Source organism: Leptinotarsa decemlineata, unplaced genomic scaffold (genome assembly GCF_025532065.1).
Source record: "Leptinotarsa decemlineata unplaced genomic scaffold, Ldec_3_MD MMD2_P_RNA_scaffold_9, whole genome shotgun sequence".
NCBI classification, from domain to species: Eukaryota; Metazoa; Arthropoda; class Insecta; order Coleoptera; family Chrysomelidae; genus Leptinotarsa; species Leptinotarsa decemlineata.
Genome location: NW_027412536.1, coordinates 8,853,426 through 8,877,054, shown reverse-complemented (window position 1 = coordinate 8,877,054; position 23,629 = coordinate 8,853,426). Strand labels below are relative to the sequence as shown.

The following is a 23,629-nucleotide window of genomic DNA, read 5'->3' as shown; positions in this document are numbered from 1 at the left end:
TGAAGATAAATTGAACATAATCAACGACAGACCGATTTCACTCATTTCAGATTTGGCGAAAATAATTGAAAAAATACTGAAAATGAGACTTCTGAGTTTCTTGAACAAACATAACGTTATTTCTAGCTCTCAGTTCGGATTCAGAGAAGGAAAGTTAACAGAAGATGCGGTCTATTATGTTACAAGTAATATTTATAATGCATTGTATATCTTTGTCGACTTTTCAAAAGCATTTGATACGGTAATTCATGAAAAGCTTTCGAACAAACTAGAATGCTATGGGATAAGAGAAAATACTCATAAAATCTAAGAAAATTATTTATCAGATTGCGAATAAAAAGTTGACATAGGTGAGACTATCAGTGATCCTATGACTGTCACATATGGCATACCTCAAGGAACAGTACTGGGTCCTCTTCTATTCATAATCAATATGAACATCATTTCACATTTTAATGCCAAGGAAAAAATGAATTTTGCAGATGACACTGCAATATTATATGAATCTGATATTTGGATGAATTTGAAAACGAAAGCTGAAACTGATTTCAGTAAAATAGATAGGTGGTTCAGATACAACAAAGTACTTATCATTTACTTCTTATTCCAATCACTTACCCAATATAGGTTAATTACGATTTGGAAATAACTCAGAAATTCAGAAGTAAACTCCACCAAATACATCTTAGATGGGATTTTCAAATTAAAAATATAGTAGGAAAACTGAGAGGTCTTAGTCTTAGTTTTGAATAAGTATTATTATTGTCAGTAAGGTGATCGCTGCGGCTTTTATATTAGCTTTCTGCTGAACGGGTTCCAACTCGGTGACAGAGTTGTAGTCACCTCGTTCAGAGTCGAAAACTATACCGAGTTCATCAGCTGCTCGAGCAGCTGCCCTAAGGAGAAATGCTCCAATTCCTGCTCTCTAAAGGTCACGGACCATGCAGAGAAGGGGATCCAAACTCCTGACGACTTTACAGGCTGTATCCAGTACCATTCTGTCATGTAGACACTCCAAACTCAAAAGTCCACGACCTCCCTGTTGTCGGGGGAAGTACAACCGTGGAACGGACGATTTGGGATGCAAACTCCTATAGAGATGCATCATTTTTCGGGTCCTTACGTCCAGTTGATACAGCTCCTTCCGAGTCCACTTCACTACTCCAAACGAGTAGAGTAAGATTGGAACGGCAAGCATATTTGTTGCAGCAACTTTGTTCTTCCCCGACAGCTCCGATGACCAGATTTGTCGAAGTTTGTGCTGATACTGGCCGCGGAGAGAGTTTTTCACTGCAGTTACCTCTTGTGACTGGCGTTGTTCCACCCCGAGGTGAGTATACGTCTCTCCGGCATCCAGATGGTGTAGGATGCTTCCATCTACGAGCTGCACATCCTCTCCGTAGTCCCCGCATCGTCCTCTTTTGAGATGAACCATTGCACATTTGTCTATCCCGAATTTCATACCGATAGCATGCGTGTACTCTTCCACCACCCTCAAGGACTGATGGAGATCCTTCTCTCCAGAGGCATGAAGTTTAAGATCATCCATATAAAACAGATGGGTGACCTTGTGCCTCCGGTTTCCGGGGGTGCCACAGTTATACCCTCGAGTATTTCTGAGCACAACGGATAATGGCAATAGTGAGATGCAGAATAGAAGGGGACTGAGGGAATCACCCTGAAATACACCCCTTCTGGAAGTGACCCACCCTGTTTGGACTCTTGCTTGACCAGATGTTATGGTGAAGCGAGTTCGCCAAAGTGGTATCAGTTATTCAATGCATCTCACTATGTTATCGGGTACCGCAAGGCATCTGAGCAAATGCAAGATGAGCTCATGCGAAATTGTATCAAATGCCTTACGGTAATCGATCCAGGCCATAGAGAGTTTACGCTCATATTGTATCGAGTCCTGCGTTACACATCTATCAATGAGCAGGTTCTCTTTACATCCAGCGACTCCTCTCTTCGACCCTCCCTGCTCATATATCCGTTCGAACACTCGGTCAACTGCGGTGAGTATTCGTGTGTATAAGATGCTTGTAAACAACTTATAATACGAATTCAAGCATGTTATCGGTCTGTAATTCTTAGGAATCGACAAATCTCCGCTTTTGGGGATGAGAACGATCCGCCCCTCTATAAAACAATCCGGAATCGGCTGCTCTCCGTCCAGTCATGAGTTGAAAACTCTGGCCAGATGGCGGTGGGTACTTGGTAGTTTTTTCCACCAATAAGTGTTCAGCCCATCTGGGCCTGGAGCAGCAAAGTTCTTTGAACCAACAAGGGCTCTTCGAACGTCATCCGGGGTTATCGAGTTGAGCAGTTCATTGGGCTCAGGCTGTCGAAGCTCTCTGTTGAGAGCTTCGAACTGCGCTAGGGCTGGAGTGTCTAAGTTGAGTGGCTGCGGGTGTTCATAGATATCCTTCCAGAAGGATTTCACCTGATCAGCAGTCGGCGGATTATCCACAATACGTGGAGGCTCTTGGAATAAGCGAGAAGGTTTCTCGCGGAACCTAAGATTTTCTGCGATACTTCTCGCTCGCCTCACTAGTGACTTCTTAGCAGCCACTACCATTCGTATCCTATCAAGGCAATGCTGTTTGGTTATCAACAGCACGCCTTGGCTTAGAGTGTGATGGATACGTCGTAAATTGGCGGCTATTCGCCGCACTGCGGGCGTGAAAGGCTTATTAACCGTCCTGTAGTCCATCACACATTGGATACGAGACGCGTGTTGTCTCGCCGACGTGATCTTAGCCTCCATCTTGTGTACACACCGTTCAATCTTCCGAACCGCAAGGCCGGGATTTCGTCCTTCCGATTCGGAAAGCGATTGGACAACGTTATACACGGCGGTGTTGATTTGCCAGATGTCAGCCTCTTCTGTTAGAACACTATGAACCTCCGCAACCAAACAAGCCAGTTCTTGTGGCTTCAGGGACCTAATTCTGTGGAGCGCCCTGCGTGTTCTGATTGTCGTCTCCATTGGTGGTATGGTGCGAGTCTCCTCTCCAGCCGTTCCAACGGGTGGTAGAACTGCCACTTCTACCACTTCGTTAGCAGGCTGGGGAGGATCTATATAGCCCTGCCGCCGAAAATAGGATACGTAATCCCTAAGATTTTGGGCGGAAAAGGCGGCATGCTCCGGATGTGTTTCACACCACAGAGCATGCAATCTCGTCATGTACCCTCTTTGCGCGGGCTCACTACTCTCGTAGCAATGCATAAGGCTATCTCTCAGCTCATACGTCCACTCAAAGCGTCGGTTGTCGTTGCCAGAGTTGTCGTCGGTAGGCAAATCATCGTTATGGGCCCCACCACCTTGCCTCTGACCCCTCCGAGCGGGTCGATTGTGGGGGCTTCTTCCTAGATTATTGGGAACCAAGTTTTGGGTCCACCGGGTGGTTAGCCCTGTGTTCCACCCCATACGTCTCTCCGGCATCCAGATGATGAAGGATGCTTCCATCTACGAGCTGCACATCCTCTCCGTAGTCCCGCATCGTCCTCTTTTGAGATGAACCATTGCACATTTGTCTATCCCGAATTTCATACCGATAGCATGCGTGTACTCTTCCACCACCCTCAAGGACTGATGGAGATCCTTCTCTCCAGAGGCATAAAGTTTAAGATCATCCATATAAAACAGATGGGTGACCTTGTGCCTCCGGTTTCCGGGGGTGCCACAGTTATACCCTCGAGTATTCCTGAGCGCAACGGATAATGGCAATAGTAAGATAGATATTATCATTATTATTTTTTTTTTTATTTTTTATTTTTTTCACCGTAGTGTGCGCTGGTCAGGCCCTATCCCCCGAAGCCCCGACACATTCGGGAGGGCGCGCCAGCATAATCAACCAATGACCACTCCCCACACCGTGGGGTAAGTGATCATTGGGTCCGAGAATCATGTGCCCTGAGCAAACGCAGTGAGCCAAGAATGACAGCCTTCTGCATCTGTGCGGCTAAGATTTCTGCCTTAGTGCGGCAAGCCGGTATGATTTTTAGATTCGAGAGTAGAGAAGACATCATTCCACCAAGGACTCCAACAATCAGAACGACCATCTTGACAGAGTGATCTGGATAGAGTCTGCGGAGTTCGAAGAGAAAATCTCGATATTTTATCCGTTTTTCCTCCTCTTTTCTGACGATATTCGTCTCGCCAGGAGCTGAAAACTCCACGACAAATATCGTTTTGGTCTGGTGGTCGAGAAGGACTACATCAGGCTTATTAGCTTGTATGAGCCTGAGGGTGGGGAACGAATAGTTCCAATAAATTCGGCACTTCTCGTTCCCCACAACGGATTCAATATCCCCCGGAGCGTAGGGCAACACCGGTGTCTCGTCAATACCGGAAGAGTGCCGTAGATGGTAATATAGCACTCTTAGGGCCGCGTTATGTCGATGGATATAGGCCGAGACCGCATATGCTGGACATGCTGATAGCAAGTGCATTAGGGTCTCAGGCGCCTCGCGGCAGGCCCTGCACCTTGTGTCAGGAACCTCTATACCCATCACGCGACTGCGGTAGACTAAGGTGTTGAAGACACCATCCTGGCAAGCCATGATGAACCCCTCAGTTTCCGACTTCAGCCCACTCGACCTGAGAAAAGCGAACGTCAGGCGCTTTGATAAGCCAAGGTCTTCAATGTTATTGAAGAAGACCCCATGCATTGGCTTATCCCTGTGTCTCCGCAGAAGTAAGGTGATCTCTGCGGCTTTTATCTGAGCTTTTTGCTGAACGGGTTCCAACTCGGTGACAGAGTTGTAGTCGCCTCGTTCAGAGTCGAAAACTATACCGAGTTCATCAGCTGCTCGAGCAGCTGCCCTAAGGAGAAATGCTCCAATTCCTGCCCTTATTATTATTATTATTATTATTTTTTTTTTCACCGTAGTGTGCGCTGGTCAGGCCCTATCCCCCGAAGCCCCGATACATTCGGGAGGGCGCGCCAGCATAATCAACCAATGACCACTCCCCACACCGTGGGGTAAGTGATCATTGGGTCCGAGAATCATGTGCCCTGAGCAAACGCAGTGAGCCAAGAATGACAGCCTTCTGCATCTTTGCGGCTAAGATTTCTGCCTTAGTGCGGCAAGCCGGTATGATTTTGAGATTCGAGAGTAGAGAAGACATCATTCAACCAAGGACTCCAATAATCAGAACGACCATCTTGACAGAGTGATCTGGATAGAGTCTGCGGAGTTCGAAGAGAAAATCTCGATATTTTATCCGTTTTTCCTCCTCTTTTCTGACGATATTCGTCTCGCCAGGAGTTGAAAACTCCACGACAAATATCGTTTTGGTCTGGTGGTCGAGAAGGACTACATCAGGCTTATTAGCTTGTATGAGCCTGAGGGTGGGGAACGAATAGTTCCAATAAATTCGGCACTTCTCGTTCCCCACAACGGATTCAATATCCCCCGGAGCGTAGGGCAACATCGGTGTCTCGTCAATACCGTAAGAGTGCCATAGATGGTAATATAGCACTCTTAGGGCCGCGTTATGTCGATGGATATAGGCCGAGACCGCATATGCTGGACATGCTGATAGCAAGTGCATTAGGGTCTCGGGCGCCTCGCGGCAGGCCCTGCATCCTGTGTCAGGAACCTCTATACCCATCACGCGACTGCGGTAGACTAAGGTGTTGAAGACACCATCCTGGCAAGCCATGATGAACCCCTCAGTTTCCGACTTCAGCCCACTCGACCTGAGAAAAGCGAACGTCAGGCGCTTTGATAAGCCAAGGTCTTCAATGTTATTGAAGAAGACCCCATGCATCGGCTTATCCCTGTGTCTCCGCAGAAGTAAGGTGATCTCTGCGGCTTTTATCTGAGCTTTTTGCTGAACGGGTTCCAACTCGGTGACAGAGTTGTAGTCACCTCGTTCAGAGTCGAAAACTATACCGAGTTCATCAGCTGCTCGAGCAGCTGCCCTAAGGAGAAATGCTCCAATTCCTGCTCTCTCATGGTCACGGACCATGCAGAGAAGGGGATCCGAACTCCTGACGACTTTACAGGCTGTATCCAGTACCATTCTGTCATGTAGACACTCCAAACTCGGTTTATTATCATTATTATTATTATTATTGTGTTGTTCACGGACATTAAAATGGAGTGAGCGATGATTATTGGGATAATAATTGCCAGTTGAAGAATCATTTTTGATCTGAGACAAAACTGGTTTTCAATCGATCGAGATTGACTTTTGTTGTTTGTTTAGTTTCGGGATTTTTCAGTAACGCAAAATTTTTGAAAATTTTAATTTCTTCAAAATTTCCGTTAAATTCATTTTCTAACTTATTTTTGATTCGGGGCTCTTTGACATATTTTTTATCATCTATATTATAAACATTTGTTTCATGGTGTTAGTGACTATCAAATATGATTTAAGCTTTTTCTTCTTTTCTTTCAGTATTTGTGCGTGCTACTTCAAAATAATGCTCTAAACGATTATTAATATCTCTGACATACTTCGTGATAAGGTCTTCTGCTAGTCTACCGAATGTATTTTCGAATATATATTCATGAGGACTAAATCCGTGGGTTTCATTTAAAATGTTGTTATAACATATAACATCATAGATTAAAACAGATAGTGGGCGATCGTTACGATTTTCTGTTGATTTACTCTCGTCATTGACATTTGGGTGGCATGGAATCTCTCAAGTGAACCATTTGATGGTGAGTGGTCTGCACTAGAAAATGTTAATTTGATATTCTTGAGTAAACACATGTCTTTTGATAAATGAATAATGAATTATTTTCTGGAATCGGCATGTATTCTTGATGGTGTATTTATAATATTGGAAATATTGTAATAGTGTGTTCACAGCGGATTCTGCAGTTTTGTCAGATATAGGATATGCTAAGGTGAATTTTGTAAGTTCATCCGTGATTGTAAGAACATAATTCTTCTTTCATAAACCATACCTCACGATTTGATCTCCACAAACTTCGACCAAATTTGTTGCCTCCCACCTTTCAGTTAATTGCTTATGAGGTTGACAGAGTTATCAAATGATATGAGTTTATGATTCGAGGTATTGAATGATCAGCTAAAACCAAGGATAACCAATATTATGCACTAACCCTGATTCGTTGCTCTCATTATGTAATCACTGAGATGTGAGAGTGCAGTTAGGCAACTATGACCTTTTCTGAATCCAGACTGTTTATTTGTCACCACCGAGTCTTTTTCAAGATAATCTCCGAACTGTAATTTCATTGCTTTTTCTTAAACTTTTGATAATGTTGGCAAAATACTTATTTCGCGCAAGTTTTCAAACTCAGTAATATCACTTTTTCTCGCAAAACTTTAACCACTACACTCTTCCACGCAGAAGGATAAACGTGTTCAGAAGGATAGATATTTACTATATGGGTAATGTGTGTGATTAAATTAGGGCAGCATAATTTAAATAAACTCAAGTTAAGTTGGTTTGGGTATTTCTTACGAAATTTCAAAATTTGAGACATAATTAAAATTTCTTTTTTAATGGAATTTCCTTTTTTTGTTGCTGAAGTTTTGGTCTGCCATTTTTTTGTCTATATTCTCTTGAAACTAAATATTTAAAAAATAAAAATGAGGGAATGATTAACAGGGTGAGGGAATGATTTATTATTATTTTCAAGAGAAAAACAAAGAATAATAAACAAAATTATGTAATTCTTATGAAATGAAAAAATATATATCTTATTCTGAAGAAGAGCAATTGAAAAACTATGTACTTATAGTCGATGTAAATAACTCAAAATATTAACAAATATACTATTAAAAAGGTAATAGATGTTTTTTCTATCTTTAAACTTACAAGTATTTATTTTTAATCTTTGTATCTAATACTCTTCATAACTTTAAACTTCTTCATATATATTCAAGTAACAATAATAATCATTAATGTTGATTTTTTCTTGCGTTAGTTTTTATTGTTTGAGGCCAAATATACTATTAAAAAGGTAATAGATGTTTTTTCTATCTTTAAACTTACAAGTATTTATTTTTAATCTTTGTATCTAATACTCTTCATAACTTTAAACTTCTTCATATATATTCAAGTAACAATAATAATCATTAATGTTGATTTTTTCTTGCGTTAGTTTTTATTGTTTGAGGCCAAATTAATCAGTCTTAATTTTCACATCACTCTCATCTATCTCTGTTGTAACATAATTCTTTATTTTCTGTATCACGTCTTCCCAGCATCAGTTGAATATTGGCATGCTGTATGCATTGGTAATTATTTCGTGCATTAACATTTTGCCAAGTAATCCAAAAATGTCGGAATCTGCAGAAGGTTGATAAACTTATCTTATAATTAACTGTGCTTAAAAACTGTTGCTGTAAATTATGCAGTGATCATATAAAACACGCTTTTGTTGTGTTTTACCTTCGTTGGATTTCAAACAGTATTATTTACCCGATAACATTCTTGAATTTTCATCTTTCTCCAAAAATTCAACTACTTACATCGTCTTCGACACTGAGCATTCTAGTGCTTATTTTGTGCTGAAAAGTAATTTCTTTTTCACAATCTCAGGAACTTTGATATTACCTTTTTACCTTTTCTTGTATTTTTCAGTTAATTTCACTGCATTCCTAATTTTTTTTACAAATTTACAATTTTTGCATACAAAATAGCTCGGCGCCTTCGCATCTGTCATCTATTTCGAACAGCTACATCTTCTCTACTTTGCTGTATACTGTATATCTGATGCTGGACTTTGTGGGGGTGTATTATCAAGTACTCTTTGTAAATGTTTGTATATTATAGCTTTTTTATTTCTATACACTTTACTATTTTCTTTCCATTGTTTTAGTTTTTGCAGTCATATGTACAACTGATTTCACCTGACCTATATCTTTTTTCTTTAAATAGTTTAATCTGTCCTTTTCCCGTAGTTTTTTCAAAAATTCGGTATTATTTTCCATTTTTTCTCCCCTTTTTCTATCATAATCTAATTTTTTTTTCTGCAGCACTCAAACTCATTGACCGTGTCATTTTGCTACCATAAACTTGTACCTGGTTTTAATTAAATATTATATAATACCAGTTGCTAGAAATAAATGAAAAATCTAAAAGAAATATAGAATACTTTCTGAATCATTCCCTCATCCCACCGTCATTTCCTCACTCCCAAATGTGAGGAAATGACCATGAGGGAATGACGAATTCTAACTAAAGCTACAAGAATGCCGGTACATAACCTCAATTTGTTGTTTACATTTCGAATATGCATATTACTCTCAAAAACGCATACAAACAACAAATAATATACATATATACTAAAATACCTAATATATACATGTAACGTGAGGTAATGATCGTCATAAATGTAACTCTTAACTATTTTTAACGTAATATTTTATTGCACTAACTCATCTATAGTTGAGAAGAAATAGCCATTTTGAAACATTTGAAAGTGTTGTCAGGTACTAATTTCATAGGGTTACGTATAAAAATATCGTTCGATACGTTCAGAAATCGAATATTCGTTATATGGTGAGGAAATGATTTTATTTGGCGGGACATATTTAAAATCGAATTATGTTTTTTATAAATCCGTCGTTGTAAAATGAAAGTTTTGACATAGAATAACACATATCTTTCTAATTTATTTGCAATACTTCATTAATGAGAAATTTTGATTTTATTTTAGTTGAACAGGCATTTTGGTAATATTTTTGTACTAAGGGACAAGGTGAGGGAATGACTTTCATTGTAACAAAGTGGCCATGTCTTTTTTTTTTCTTAAGTGGCAATGTTCTCTTTTTAAACAAAAGTAGTATTAGATAGCATGAATTAAATAAAAAAAGACTTGCATAGCTAATGCATATGATTCGGCACCAATGACTCGACTCGGGAATCAAATTTCGCAATTTGATGAGAAATACCCTTTTACTGATATCACAAATAGTTATGTGAACAAATACGTCATTAACTTTCAGAAACTTGAAATTTGAATCAGTGGTCTACCTAGGTCCTGAACCCAGCCCATAAATTGAAATTGTAGAACATAATGTTTTATACATTTTGTCACAATATACATTTCATCCAAATACTTTCAATATTCGATTGATTCAATATAATACTTTGTTTGACAGAAAACGCATTATTCGGGAATGAATGCATCGAAAGTTAAATTGTTAGATAGTTGGCCACTGCACTTCTTCACGAATAATTTCTCAGTCATCCTTGTTCACTGTGTTCCACAATGGTTCATTCCACTGAAGAAAGAATAGAAATTGTTGCTACCTATTATCGAAATAATGGATGTGCTGAAGCTGCTACAAGAATTCATAATACTAATCATCCAGAGCCATCAATACATTAAACATTTAATGGATGAGTTTCGAACTTCAGGTTCTGTTCACAACAGAAAACATGAAGCATCCCGTCCTGTCAGAAATGACAGAGTTGAAGTTGCAGTTTTAGGACATGTACAAATGAATATTACTGGAGTTTCCTAACATCGAACCATTATTTTAACACCGCGACACGTGTTTCGATCACCAAGTGGTGTTGAGGAATAAACTCCAGTAATATTCATTACTACACCGAAGGTCCTAAACAGTGCAACAAGTACATATACAAATGGATAGTCGACAATTTATCAGACAAGTAACTAGAGCGTCTGGAGAATCAGCTACTATTGTTTTTCGGATTTTGAAAGCCTACAAATTCCATCCTTTCAAAATAAGGCTAGTTCAGGAAATAAACGAAGATGATCCTGATCGTCAACTTCAGTTTTGTGAGGTGTTCAGCAAGAAATTGACCAATAACCCAAACCAATACATGTTTTTCAGGCGAACGTTCCTTCATGTTGAATGGTGAAGTGAATAGACTCAATTCTCGTTACTGCAGCGATGTGAATCCTGATCTGGTGGTGGAAACACATTCATAAACTTCACAAAAATTGAATGTCTGGGCCGGCATTCTTGGTAATCATATTGTTGGACCATTCTTCATTGAAAGTATTGTGACCCTATCTTTCATGTAATACAAAACTTATTTTTATTTACTCGAAAGATTTACTTATTTACTCGAAAGATAGACACATTGCGTACGGCAGCTCTTCGTCGGTATGCACTATGGATTTCGTTCAAAGAAAATTTTCTGTATCATGAAATTTCAGCAATTGAATATTTTGTTTTATAAAGATTTAAGTTGAGCGCCACACAGTCAATAAAATGAATGGATACATGATCTGGTCGACTGTGAAACCAAATCTAATCAAATTTAGTTCTTTAAACCACGGCAATGAAATGAAACTATAAAAATCAGATATTCTGAAGGTACTTGACATTCACAAAATATTGGCTGGTAAATTGAATACGGGTAGAAATCAAAATCTGAATGTACTCCAAATTTGCCATTTAATCATGTGTAAAACAAATTGTAATAATCCAATAATGATCGTAATACGCTTTCATTTACCTAAGGATAGTCCAGGTAAAAATATCAGGAAAATTATTACTTATAAGATTCCTGTCATAAAATAACTATTAGGAATGGTATTAAAATTACCTCACCAGAGTATACTCAGTTCAGGTTTACATTATGAATGGATTAACTCAAAATTCAATAATTGTATCATGTTAATAAAACATTATTTCTGAAGCAAAAAGTTGTGATTTTCAAAAAAAAATGAGTCAAATGTAAGTAATATTTGCCTGTCAGTTTCTCGTCGAGCTGTAGCTGCAGTTTTCTTCGACCAGGAACGGGACAGACTTGGAGCACGTACTCTTCTAATAATTAATATGGACTTAGACTATCTTGTGGACGTAGACAATAACATTTATCGGAGTGGACGAATGAAAAACCCACCATTCGGTATATTAACTGAAAATCTATTCCGTAAGGCAACCAGAGAAAGAAGTCCTTGTTTTTCCCTCTTTAATGATTCCAAGCAAATTCTGTAGAGGCTCTTCAGCAGAAAAACTATTGTAAAAAGTCTCCAATACTAAAACCCTTCTTAAATGAAGGGTTCCGTTAACCAATAAAATCACGAATAACATCTTCAAGGAAATGGCGTCGCTCATTCTGGAAAAGTGGTTGTGACCCAGTAGAATCCTCAGGAAGTGCAACCTTTTATGGAACTCTCAAAATGTATACATGAAACTATATCCGAAACGATATCGTTCTAGTTCTTGAAAATGGACCACACGGCTCACCACTCAACAAATCCCCTCTCGAGATTCTCGTTCATCCTTTCCAAAAAATAACACCACTCCTTGCCGTTCTCATAATCAAGAATCACCTACAGCGCAAGTCTATTCTGAGGAATTCACCCAAATAATTTTGGCAACATCTCATTCCTGACTTTCGGTTTAACGGAAATAGAAAATCTACCTCGAAGGGATCCGAATGAATCGGTCCTATTGGAAAAAAACTTAACAATCTGTACCAGAAACTAAATACCATATGTGTAATGAGAAGTGAAAATCCTAGCGAGGCAAAAGGTGTAAATTGGATTGCCTACTCCTCAGAAACTTTCTTTAAAATCAATTAGGATTACCTCCGGTGAAATGAAAATTAAATGAAAAGTACAGTAGGTTTTTATAAACGCTACAGTATCCTCAATACAGACACATACTCAAATCTATTATGAGACTGTGTAGAGCCTATGATTATACAAATTGTAGATAATGAAAACAATTTTGTAAAAATTCAATAACATTCCAGCAGAATGGTGCACCCCCACATTTTGATGTTCGAATGAGACAGCTAGATCACCTGATTTCACACCGATGAACTTTTCCTGTAGGGACACCTGAAGCCGAAAGTGTACTCTACTAAGCCTACATATTTAAAAGATCTGCGACAGAGCATTTTTCGGGAATGCCGATTGCTGCGATTGCGACTATGTGAAGGTCATTTTTATCAATTTATCTGTTGATTTCGTTCCCACTGATATTATTGGTCGTTGATTTCCTTATTAGAATGAATGACATCGAATTTTCTGTTTTTTCCTAAATAAAAGCTATAACATTTAATTTTTCGATAAAGAATGAACCAATTCCAAAAAAAATCACAGGGGTAATAAAGAGACAAAAGTCCTTTTAAATTGTGTATCACTCGACCCCCCATGTCAGGCAAAACATAGGGGGGTTGTTGCTGATCACAGGGGGTGAAGTTTCGGGTATGATTTTCTCAGAATTAGTTCTGATAAAAATAATAATCGACGTATTTTTTCAAATTTTTTATTACACTTCTGTTTCTGCCTTGAAGGGGGGGGTCAAATTTTGTTGGTACGTCCTATATATTTGCAGGTTTGACCAGATCTATAATGAATAAGAGAGGCTGAGAAAGTAGAAAATTATATCGGCATACTGAAAATGGGCAATTTAGTCTCAATTTTCAGTTCTGAAGAGAGTTCATTTGGTTGGATATTCTTTTTTTCTGGTTGACGGATATTTTTTGAAAATTTCATGTAATAATATTTTTTTATCTTCATATCAACATAAAATCTTTTTCAGTGAATTCAGTAAATTGTGGATTCAGTTCACTATGGAATCGAAATGAAATATAGTTTCAGAATGTTTTTCTCACTGTGTTGCTCCATAACTATTTTCATTTACTTACTTTCCAGGAGAACTGTAGAAGAACTTCTGTAGACCGTATATGCATGGTGCCACCATAATGCATTTCAGTTTGTGTTTCCCGAATTTCATCGTCCTCATAATATTTTGTCTCATTCACAATGCAATATATTTTGTTAATAATAATTGAGTTCCTTGAAAGAAGTACTTAGAATATGTTCTAATGTCATTCAATTCTACATTTAATACTTTAAGTAACTCTGTGGATGTTTTTGAGTATTCGAAATGTTGCGAATAGTTGAGGATTCAATATTCAATTAATTTGAATATTATGGTATTTCCCAATATTCATAGAGACTGTCACTCTCTCGTAATGAGCGAAAACGAATTATGTAAGATTCATTAGTGCAGCTCAATGTTCCCAAGCTCATTACGAATTCCCACTCTCAACATCACAATTTTACATTTTCCTACTATATAATTTCGCGAAATCACCTTGAATATTTCAACATAACTCTTCATTACCTGGAAAAGGAATCATACATTTATTCGATATATTCTACAAAGTTTCACTATAGAGTTACCGTTTGAAACATGTATCCAATCAAGAGAGACCAACCATTTTATAGTAGTCTCAGAACATTGAGATTTTTTTTAGTTTATCGCGAATACTCACAGGAACCATGGCAAATATTAATATCTTTGATAAGTGTGGTATTGAGTTGTATGACATTAACAATGTTCATCATTATCTGCATTTTACATGCTAGTTTATCAATTGAAGGTAGTACATGCAAATATATTTTTCAATCTCTAGAATGGGTATAGGGCATAGTATTGAAATTTTTTTCTTGGATCAATAATTTTCGAACGATGTCATAAACCAATAAAAAGTTGAGTGCATTGTGGCTGCTTCCCACCTACCTGAGTTCATAAACATGAGAATATTTTTCCAAATATCTTTTGAATTGGTTGTTATCTCAGAATAATCCTAACGATTTTCCAGGAATAAAACTTTCCAGAATCTAAAAAAGTGTAATGAAGAGCAAAATGAAAAGTCCAAGAATTATTTTGTAACAGACTTTACAAATACAAGTTTTCGACTATTTGGACTCTGCAGTGGTTTATTTTAAGCAGTAACTTTTCAGTTTGACTTTTGATACACTTCAGCAAAATGATTTTGGATAAAGTGACGTTGCAAATTATTACTCAACTTTCCAGAAAATATTGGAGAAGACATCAGTGAAGATTTATCGTTTATTGTTGGTGGCCTCGGCATGATGATAACTAATATTCTATTCAAGTTTCATCGTAAGAAATGGTCTAGACTTTTCGAAGACGTAACAAATATTGATACATTCGGAAAACCAGCTAATTTTGACAAAGTGAAAAGTCAGTGCATATTCCTCTCTAAGCTTTATACTATATATTGCATTATAGGAACTATTGTTTACACGTGTATAAGTGTCTTAGAATCATCTTGTGAAGATCCCAATGAAGGAATAGAACGCAAATCAATATGCGGAACAATATCACCCATATGGCTACCTGTTGAAAACGTATCTACAGCAACAAGGAATTTAATACTGTTGATTCAATACATCCTCGGTAATTATATGGTAATACCTCCAGCAATCATAACTTTTTTAGTATTCGAAACAACAGAATTGCTTATTTGTCATATTGGCTTCCTCAAAGAGAATATACTGGAATCATTGCAGTGTGAAAAAGAAGAGTTGGAAAGTAATCGTTTGAGATTTTGTATTACCTATCATAATCATATTCTAAGGTAAGTACCTGATGTTGAAAATGAATGAATTTCGAAAAAGTAAGTCTACACTGAATACATATATCTAAGATTTTTCCACTTTCTGCTATTGCTGATACAGATGGTGAACTACTTTCTAGATAACTAACTGTACCTTCTGACTTGTCTTAAGGCTGATGTATGCTCCCTCAGAAATTAGTTCCAAGATCGGGAATAAAAAATAATACAAATTATTTTTCTCATGAAAAAGATTATTTCTAATGTTTAGGACTAATATATCTTTGTCATCACAGACGTATCATACACAGTGTAGCTGTGGGACGACTGTGACCGATTTTCTTGAAAATTTGCCTTTAGAGAAATATAGGAATTCGTGGTTTCAACTGGACGGAGCGCCAGCTCATTCCACCAAGGAAGTTTTCAGGAAACTTGACGAACTCTTCGACGATCGTTGGTTTAGGCGTTTAGGGCCGTGGGATTGGCCACCGAGATCACCCGATCTCACGCCACTTGACTTTTTTTATGGGGTGTTTTGAAGGAAAGGGTATACAGTACTCCAGTGCCTACCAAAAAAGAATTGCGACGGCGAATAGTGCGAAGTATTGAAGATCTGGATCCCCAGGAAATTGAAAAAGCAACCACAAGTCGCGTACAAAAACGCGACAAAAATGTTCATTCCTTCTATCGAAAATACCATCCCTCGTAAATTTTGATTCGTCGCTCCAAATTATTTTTGACAAAAATTCCCGATCTTCCTGTGTATGAATCAAAAGGGATTCACAAAAATGCATTCTACGTTCGAAGTCTTCTGCTTTTAGAGCTTGAACTTTAGTAAATTCATACGGATGCATTTCGTAATTTTTCAAAATTCGTTGTACTGAAGCATGTGATACACCTAAATCTTTTTCTGCACTGCGAATGGAAGCTCCTGGATATGCATAAGAATATGCCAAAACGTTAACAGTATTGTCCTCATTTGAAGTAACAGGTTTCGGTAATGTTGAAGGCCCTTTCAACATGGAGCCATAGTTGAGGAAACTATTTTGTAATCTTACAAACTCCCTCTCGTTCATTGGTGTTAATTCAGGATACAATTGGTTACATTTTCTACAAGTTATGGCAATGATTTGATCACACTGCCGTGTTCGATAAATAATTTCATAAGAACTTCGTTTGAATAATCAATATTTGCATTCATTTTTGGCGATTTTTTGAAACACCGTCAATAACCATTTATCAATTACTTATAAAAGTCAACAAACTGTCATAAGCTTGATATTTCCACGACTATCTAGAAATCAAATTCTTTAAATATTATTTTTTGTACAACTGTTACTGAAAATCTCTTTGATAGAAACACTTCAATCAGAACACCTACCAAGAAATCATTTAGAAAAGTTCACACATGCAGTTCGTGCTATTGGTAATATTAAATCCCTGTGAAGTTACTGATGATGACGAAGTAGTATTCAGTCCAACTGTAGAAAGTCCTCCATGACTAACCAATGATCCTCCTTGAAATAACGTGAGTTGGCGTATGTAGTTGTAACATATGCCTTGTAATCCAAAGATCGTGTGTTCAAATCTCATGGTCCCTATAATTTTTTTTATTATCAGCAGTAACGTTATGCAAAAAAATTTGTATGATACATTTGTTAAAAGTGATTTTATTTTGCTCGTGAGTTTGCTCCACTTGCTGACGCTCGTTTTGCAATAATCCACACTCACAAAATAAAATGCCATTTTCAACACTTGTAGGTAAAACGTGAATAACTATTTTTCCACAAAAAGGGATTTAAAAAAAAAATTGACGATTTAGGTATAGGAACATATATGTATATCATCATGAAGCATTTTTCACCATCTTTCAATTTATCGAGTAATATACAGGGGTTTCATTTGAAAAAATGTACTTTCGACTACTTTTAAGCACAATGGAAATAATAGTAATTCTAGCACGCCCTGTATGATATGGAGTCGATTTCTTGGTGTTATTTGAATATTTCGAGTTTGTCCAAACTATCATCAAAATATCAACTTTTCATGTATTGAGGGTACTGATGTACTTAATTTCAATTAAGGCTATGTTTTGGACCATATTCAGCACAATTTATTTTTTATCTCGAAAACAGATAGAGATAGGTATAGGACATTATCAACAAAAAAATATTAAAATACTAAAGCAATTCCAAAAATGTAATAATATGTGGGGTGTTCCATTCAAATAAATATAATAGCTAGAACTTTTTGATAGAAGTGACAACGCTGCAATGCTGAAAATATTTAAGATCGATAGAACAGGTAAGGAAATGTGAGAGGTGAAATTTTCAGAAAAATCATGCTTTGCGTTTTCCAGAAACGTCTAACCTACCATTCGGCACTTCTCGTTCCCCACAACGGATTCAATATCCCCCGGAGCGTAGGGCAACATCGGTGTCTCGTCAATACCGTAAGAGTGCCATAGATGGTAATATAGCACTCTTAGGGCCGCGTTATGTCGATGGATATAGGCCGAGACCGCATATGCTGGACATGCTGATAGCAAGTGCATTAGGGTCTCGGGCGCCTCGCGGCAGGCCCTGCATCCTGTGTCAGGAACCTCTATACCCATCACGCGACTGCGGTAGACTAAGGTGTCCTGTCAGAAATGACAGAGTTGAAGTTGCAGTTTTAGGACATGTACAAATGAATATTACTGGAGTTTCCTAACATCGAACCATTATTTTAACACCGCGACACGTGTTTCGATCACCAAGTGGTGTTGAGGAATAAACTTCAGTAATATTCATTACTACACCGAAGGTCCTAAACAGTGCAACAAGTACATATACAAATGGATAGTCGACAATTTATCAGACAAGTAACTAGAGCGTCTGGAGAATCAGCTACTATTGTTTTTCGGATTTTGAAAGCCTACAAATTCCATCCTTTCAAAATAAGGCTAGTTCAGGAAATAAACGAAGATGATCCTGATCGTCAACTTCAGTTTTGTGAGGTGTTCAGCAAGAAATTGACCAATAACCCAAACCAATACATGTTTTTCAGGCGAACGTTCCTTCATGTTGAATGGTGAAGTGAATAGACTCAATTCTCGTTACTGCAGCGATGTGAATCCTGATCTGGTGGTGGAAACACATTCATAAACTTCACAAAAATTGAATGTCTGGGCCGGCATTCTTGGTAATCATATTGTTGGACCATTCTTCATTGAAAGTATTGTGACCCTATCTTTCATGTAATACAAAACTTATTTTTATTTACTCGAAAGATTTACTTATTTACTCGAAAGATAGACACATTGCGTACGGCAGCTCTTCGTCGGTATGCACTATGGATTTCGTTCAAAGAAAATTTTCTGTATCATGAAATTTCAGCAATTGAATATTTTGTTTTATAAAGATTTAAGTTGAGCGCCACACAGTCAATAAAATGAATGGATACATGATCTGGTCGACTGTGAAACCAAATCTAATCAAATTTAGTTCTTTAAACCACGGCAATGAAATGAAACTATAAAAATCAGATATTCTGAAGGTACTTGACATTCACAAAATATTGGCTGGTAAATTGAATACGGGTAGAAATCAAAATCTGAATGTACTCCAAATTTGCCATTTAATCATGTGTAAAACAAATTGTAATAATCCAATAATGATCGTAATACGCTTTCATTTACCTAAGGATAGTCCAGGTAAAAATATCAGGAAAATTATTACTTATAAGATTCCTGTCATAAAATAACTATTAGGAATGGTATTAAAATTACCTCACCAGAGTATACTCAGTTCAGGTTTACATTATGAATGGATTAACTCAAAATTCAATAATTGTATCATGTTAATAAAACATTATTTCTGAAGCAAAAAGTTGTGATTTTCAAAAAAAAATGAGTCAAATGTAAGTAATATTTGCCTGTCAGTTTCTCGTCGAGCTGTAGCTGCAGTTTTCTTCGACCAGGAACGGGACAGACTTGGAGCACGTACTCTTCTAATAATTAATATGGACTTAGACTATCTTGTGGACGTAGACAATAACATTTATCGGACTGGACGAATGAAAAACCCACCATTCGGTATATTAACTGAAAATCTATTCCGTAAGGCAACCAGAGAAAGAAGTCCTTGTTTTTCCCTCTTTAATGATTCCAAGCAAATTCTGTAGAGGCTCTTCAGCAGAAAAACTATTGTAAAAAGTCTCCAATACTAAAACCCTTCTTAAATGAAGGGTTCCGTTAACCAATAAAATCACGAATAACATCTTCAAGGAAATGGCGTCGCTCATTCTGGAAAAGTGGTTGTGACCCAGTAGAATCCTCAGGAAGTGCAACCTTTTATGGAACTCTCAAAATGTATACATGAAACTATATCCGAAACGATATCGTTCTAGTTCTTGAAAATGGACCACACGGCTCACCACTCAACAAATCCCCTCTCGAGATTCTCGTTCATCCTTTCCAAAAAATAACACCACTCCTTGCCGTTCTCATAATCAAGAATCACCTACAGCGCAAGTCTATTCTGAGGAATTCACCCAAATAATTTTGGCAACATCTCATTCCTGACTTTCGGTTTAACGGAAATAGAAAATCTACCTCGAAGGGATCCGAATGAATCGGTCCTATTGGAAAAAAACTTAACAATCTGTACCAGAAACTAAATACCATATGTGTAATGAGAAGTGAAAATCCTAGCGAGGCAAAAGGTGTAAATTGGATTGCCTACTCCTCAGAAACTTTCTTTAAAATCAATTAGGATTACCTCCGGTGAAATGAAAATTAAATGAAAAGTACAGTAGGTTTTTATAAACGCTACAGTATCCTCAATACAGACACATACTCAAATCTATTATGAGACTGTGTAGAGCCTATGATTATACAAATTGTAGATAATGAAAACAATTTTGTAAAAATTCAATAACATTCCAGCAGAATGGTGCACCCCCACATTTTGATGTTCGAATGAGACAGCTAGATCACCTGATTTCACACCGATGAACTTTTCCTGTAGGGACACCTGAAGCCGAAAGTGTACTCTACTAAGCCTACATATTTAAAAGATCTGCGACAGAGCATTTTTCGGGAATGCCGATTGCTGCGATTGCGACTATGTGAAGGTCATTTTTATCAATTTATCTGTTGATTTCGTTCCCACTGATATTATTGGTCGTTGATTTCCTTATTAGAATGAATGACATCGAATTTTCTGTTTTTTCCTAAATAAAAGCTATAACATTTAATTTTTCGATAAAGAATGAACCAATTCCAAAAAAAATCACAGGGGTAATAAAGAGACAAAAGTCCTTTTAAATTGTGTATCACTCGACCCCCCATGTCAGGCAAAACATAGGGGGGTTGTTGCTGATCACAGGGGGTGAAGTTTCGGGTATGATTTTCTCAGAATTAGTTCTGATAAAAATAATAATCGACGTATTTTTTCAAATTTTTTATTACACTTCTGTTTCTGCCTTGAAGGGGGGGGTCAAATTTTGTTGGTACGTCCTATATATTTGCAGGTTTGACCAGATCTATAATGAATAAGAGAGGCTGAGAAAGTAGAAAATTATATCGGCATACTGAAAATGGGCAATTTAGTCTCAATTTTCAGTTCTGAAGAGAGTTCATTTGGTTGGATATTCTTTTTTTCTGGTTGACGGATATTTTTTGAAAATTTCATGTAATAATATTTTTTTATCTTCATATCAACATAAAATCTTTTTCAGTGAATTCAGTAAATTGTGGATTCAGTTCACTATGGAATCGAAATGAAATATAGTTTCAGAATGTTTTTCTCACTGTGTTGCTCCATAACTATTTTCATTTACTTACTTTCCAGGAGAACTGTAGAAGAACTTCTGTAGACCGTATATGCATGGTGCCACCATAATGCATTTCAGTTTGTGTTTCCCGAATTTCATCGTCCTCATAATATTTTGTCTCATTCACAATGCAATATATTTTGTTAATAATAATTGAGTTCCTTGAAAGAAGTACTTAGAATATGTTCTAATGTCATTCAATTCTACATTTAATACTTTAAGTAACTCTGTGGATGTTTTTGAGTATTCGAAATGTTGCGAATAGTTGAGGATTCAATATTCAATTAATTTGAATATTATGGTATTTCCCAATATTCATAGAGACTGTCACTCTCTCGTAATGAGCGAAAACGAATTATGTAAGATTCATTAGTGCAGCTCAATGTTCCCAAGCTCATTACGAATTCCCACTCTCAACATCACAATTTTACATTTTCCTACTATATAATTTCGCGAAATCACCTTGAATATTTCAACATAACTCTTCATTACCTGGAAAAGGAATCATACATTTATTCGATATATTCTACAAAGTTTCACTATAGAGTTACCGTTTGAAACATGTATCCAATCAAGAGAGACCAACCATTTTATAGTAGTCTCAGAACATTGAGATTTTTTTTAGTTTATCGCGAATACTCACAGGAACCATGGCAAATATTAATATCTTTGATAAGTGTGGTATTGAGTTGTATGACATTAACAATGTTCATCATTATCTGCATTTTACATGCTAGTTTATCAATTGAAGGTAGTACATGCAAATATATTTTTCAATCTCTAGAATGGGTATAGGGCATAGTATTGAAATTTTTTTCTTGGATCAATAATTTTCGAACGATGTCATAAACCAATAAAAAGTTGAGTGCATTGTGGCTGCTTCCCACCTACCTGAGTTCATAAACATGAGAATATTTTTCCAAATATCTTTTGAATTGGTTGTTATCTCAGAATAATCCTAACGATTTTCCAGAAATAAAACTTTCCAGAATCTAAAAAAGTGTAATGAAGAGCAAAATGAAAAATCCAAGAATTATTTTGTAACAGACTTTACAAATACAAGTTTTCGACTATTTGGACTCTGCAGTGGTTTATTTTAAGCAGTAACTTTTCAGTTTGACTTTTGATACACTTCAGCAAAATGATTTTGGATAAAGTGACGTTGCAAATTATTACTCAACTTTCCAGAAAATATTGGAGAAGACATCAGTGAAGATTTATCGTTTATTGTTGGTGGCCTCGGCATGATGATAACTAATATTCTATTCAAGTTTCATCGTAAGAAATGGTCTAGACTTTTCGAAGACGTAACAAATATTGATACATTCGGAAAACCAGCTAATTTTGACAAAGTGAAAAGTCAGTGCATATTCCTCTCTAAGCTTTATACTATATATTGCATTATAGGAACTATTGTTTACACGTGTATAAGTGTCTTAGAATCATCTTGTGAAGATCCCAATGAAGGAATAGAACGCAAATCAATATGCGGAACAATATCACCCATATGGCTACCTGTTGAAAACGTATCTACAGCAACAAGGAATTTAATACTGTTGATTCAATACATCCTCGGTAATTATATGGTAATACCTCCAGCAATCATAACTTTTTTAGTATTCGAAACAACAGAATTGCTTATTTGTCATATTGGCTTCCTCAAAGAGAATATACTGGAATCATTGCAGTGTGAAAAAGAAGAGTTGGAAAGTAATCGTTTGAGATTTTGTATTACCTATCATAATCATATTCTAAGGTAAGTACCTGATGTTGAAAATGAATGAATTTCGAAAAAGTAAGTCTACACTGAATACATATATCTAAGATTTTTCCACTTTCTGCTATTGCTGATACAGATGGTGAACTACTTTCTAGATAACTAACTGTACCTTCTGACTTGTCTTAAGGCTGATGTATGCTCCCTCAGAAATTAGTTCCAAGATCGGGAATAAAAAATAATACAAATTATTTTTCTCATGAAAAAGATTATTTCTAATGTTTAGGACTAATATATCTTTGTCATCACAGACGTATCATACACAGTGTGGCTGTGGGACGACTGTGACCGATTTTCTTGAAAATTTGCCTTTAGAGAAATATAGGAATTCGTGGTTTCAACTGGACGGAGCGCCAGCTCATTCCACCAAGGAAGTTTTCAGGAAACTTGACGAACTCTTCGACGATCGTTGGTTTAGGCGTTTAGGGCCGTGGGATTGGCCACCGAGATCACCCGATCTCACGCCACTTGACTTTTTTTATGGGGTGTTTTGAAGGAAAGGGTATACAGTACTCCAGTGCCTACCAAAAAAGAATTGCGACGGCGAATAGTGCGAAGTATTGAAGATCTGGATCCCCAGGAAATTGAAAAAGCAACCACAAGTCGCGTACAAAAACGCGACAAAAATGTTCATTCCTTCTATCGAAAATACCATCCCTCGTAAATTTTGATTCGTCGCTCCAAATTATTTTTGACAAAAATTCCCGATCTTCCTGTGTATGAATCAAAA

The 23,629-nt window shown here is 37.0% G+C and overlaps 2 protein-coding genes across 2 annotated transcripts in view; both read left to right on the top strand.

The window, feature by feature from the left end:
- The first annotated feature begins 14,134 nt into the window (after positions 1-14,134).
- Positions 14,135-21,164, top strand: LOC141480614 (uncharacterized). The gene is made up of 3 exons (XM_074170806.1): positions 14,135-14,249; positions 14,762-15,329; positions 21,140-21,164. Exons 1-3 carry the CDS (start codon positions 14,135-14,137, stop codon positions 21,162-21,164), a joined length of 708 nt encoding a protein of 235 aa, XP_074026907.1.
- Positions 21,165-22,316: 1,152 nt separating this feature from the next.
- The window catches only part of LOC111506452 (odorant receptor 4-like), a 28,678-nt gene continuing 27,365 nt past the window's right edge, over positions 22,317-23,629 (top strand). Inside the window, exon 1 of the mRNA XM_023161519.2 lies at positions 22,317-22,878. Coding sequence (XP_023017287.2) covers positions 22,367-22,878 — 512 coding nt within the window. The 5' untranslated portion in view covers positions 22,317-22,366. The remainder of the gene's footprint in view (positions 22,879-23,629) is intronic.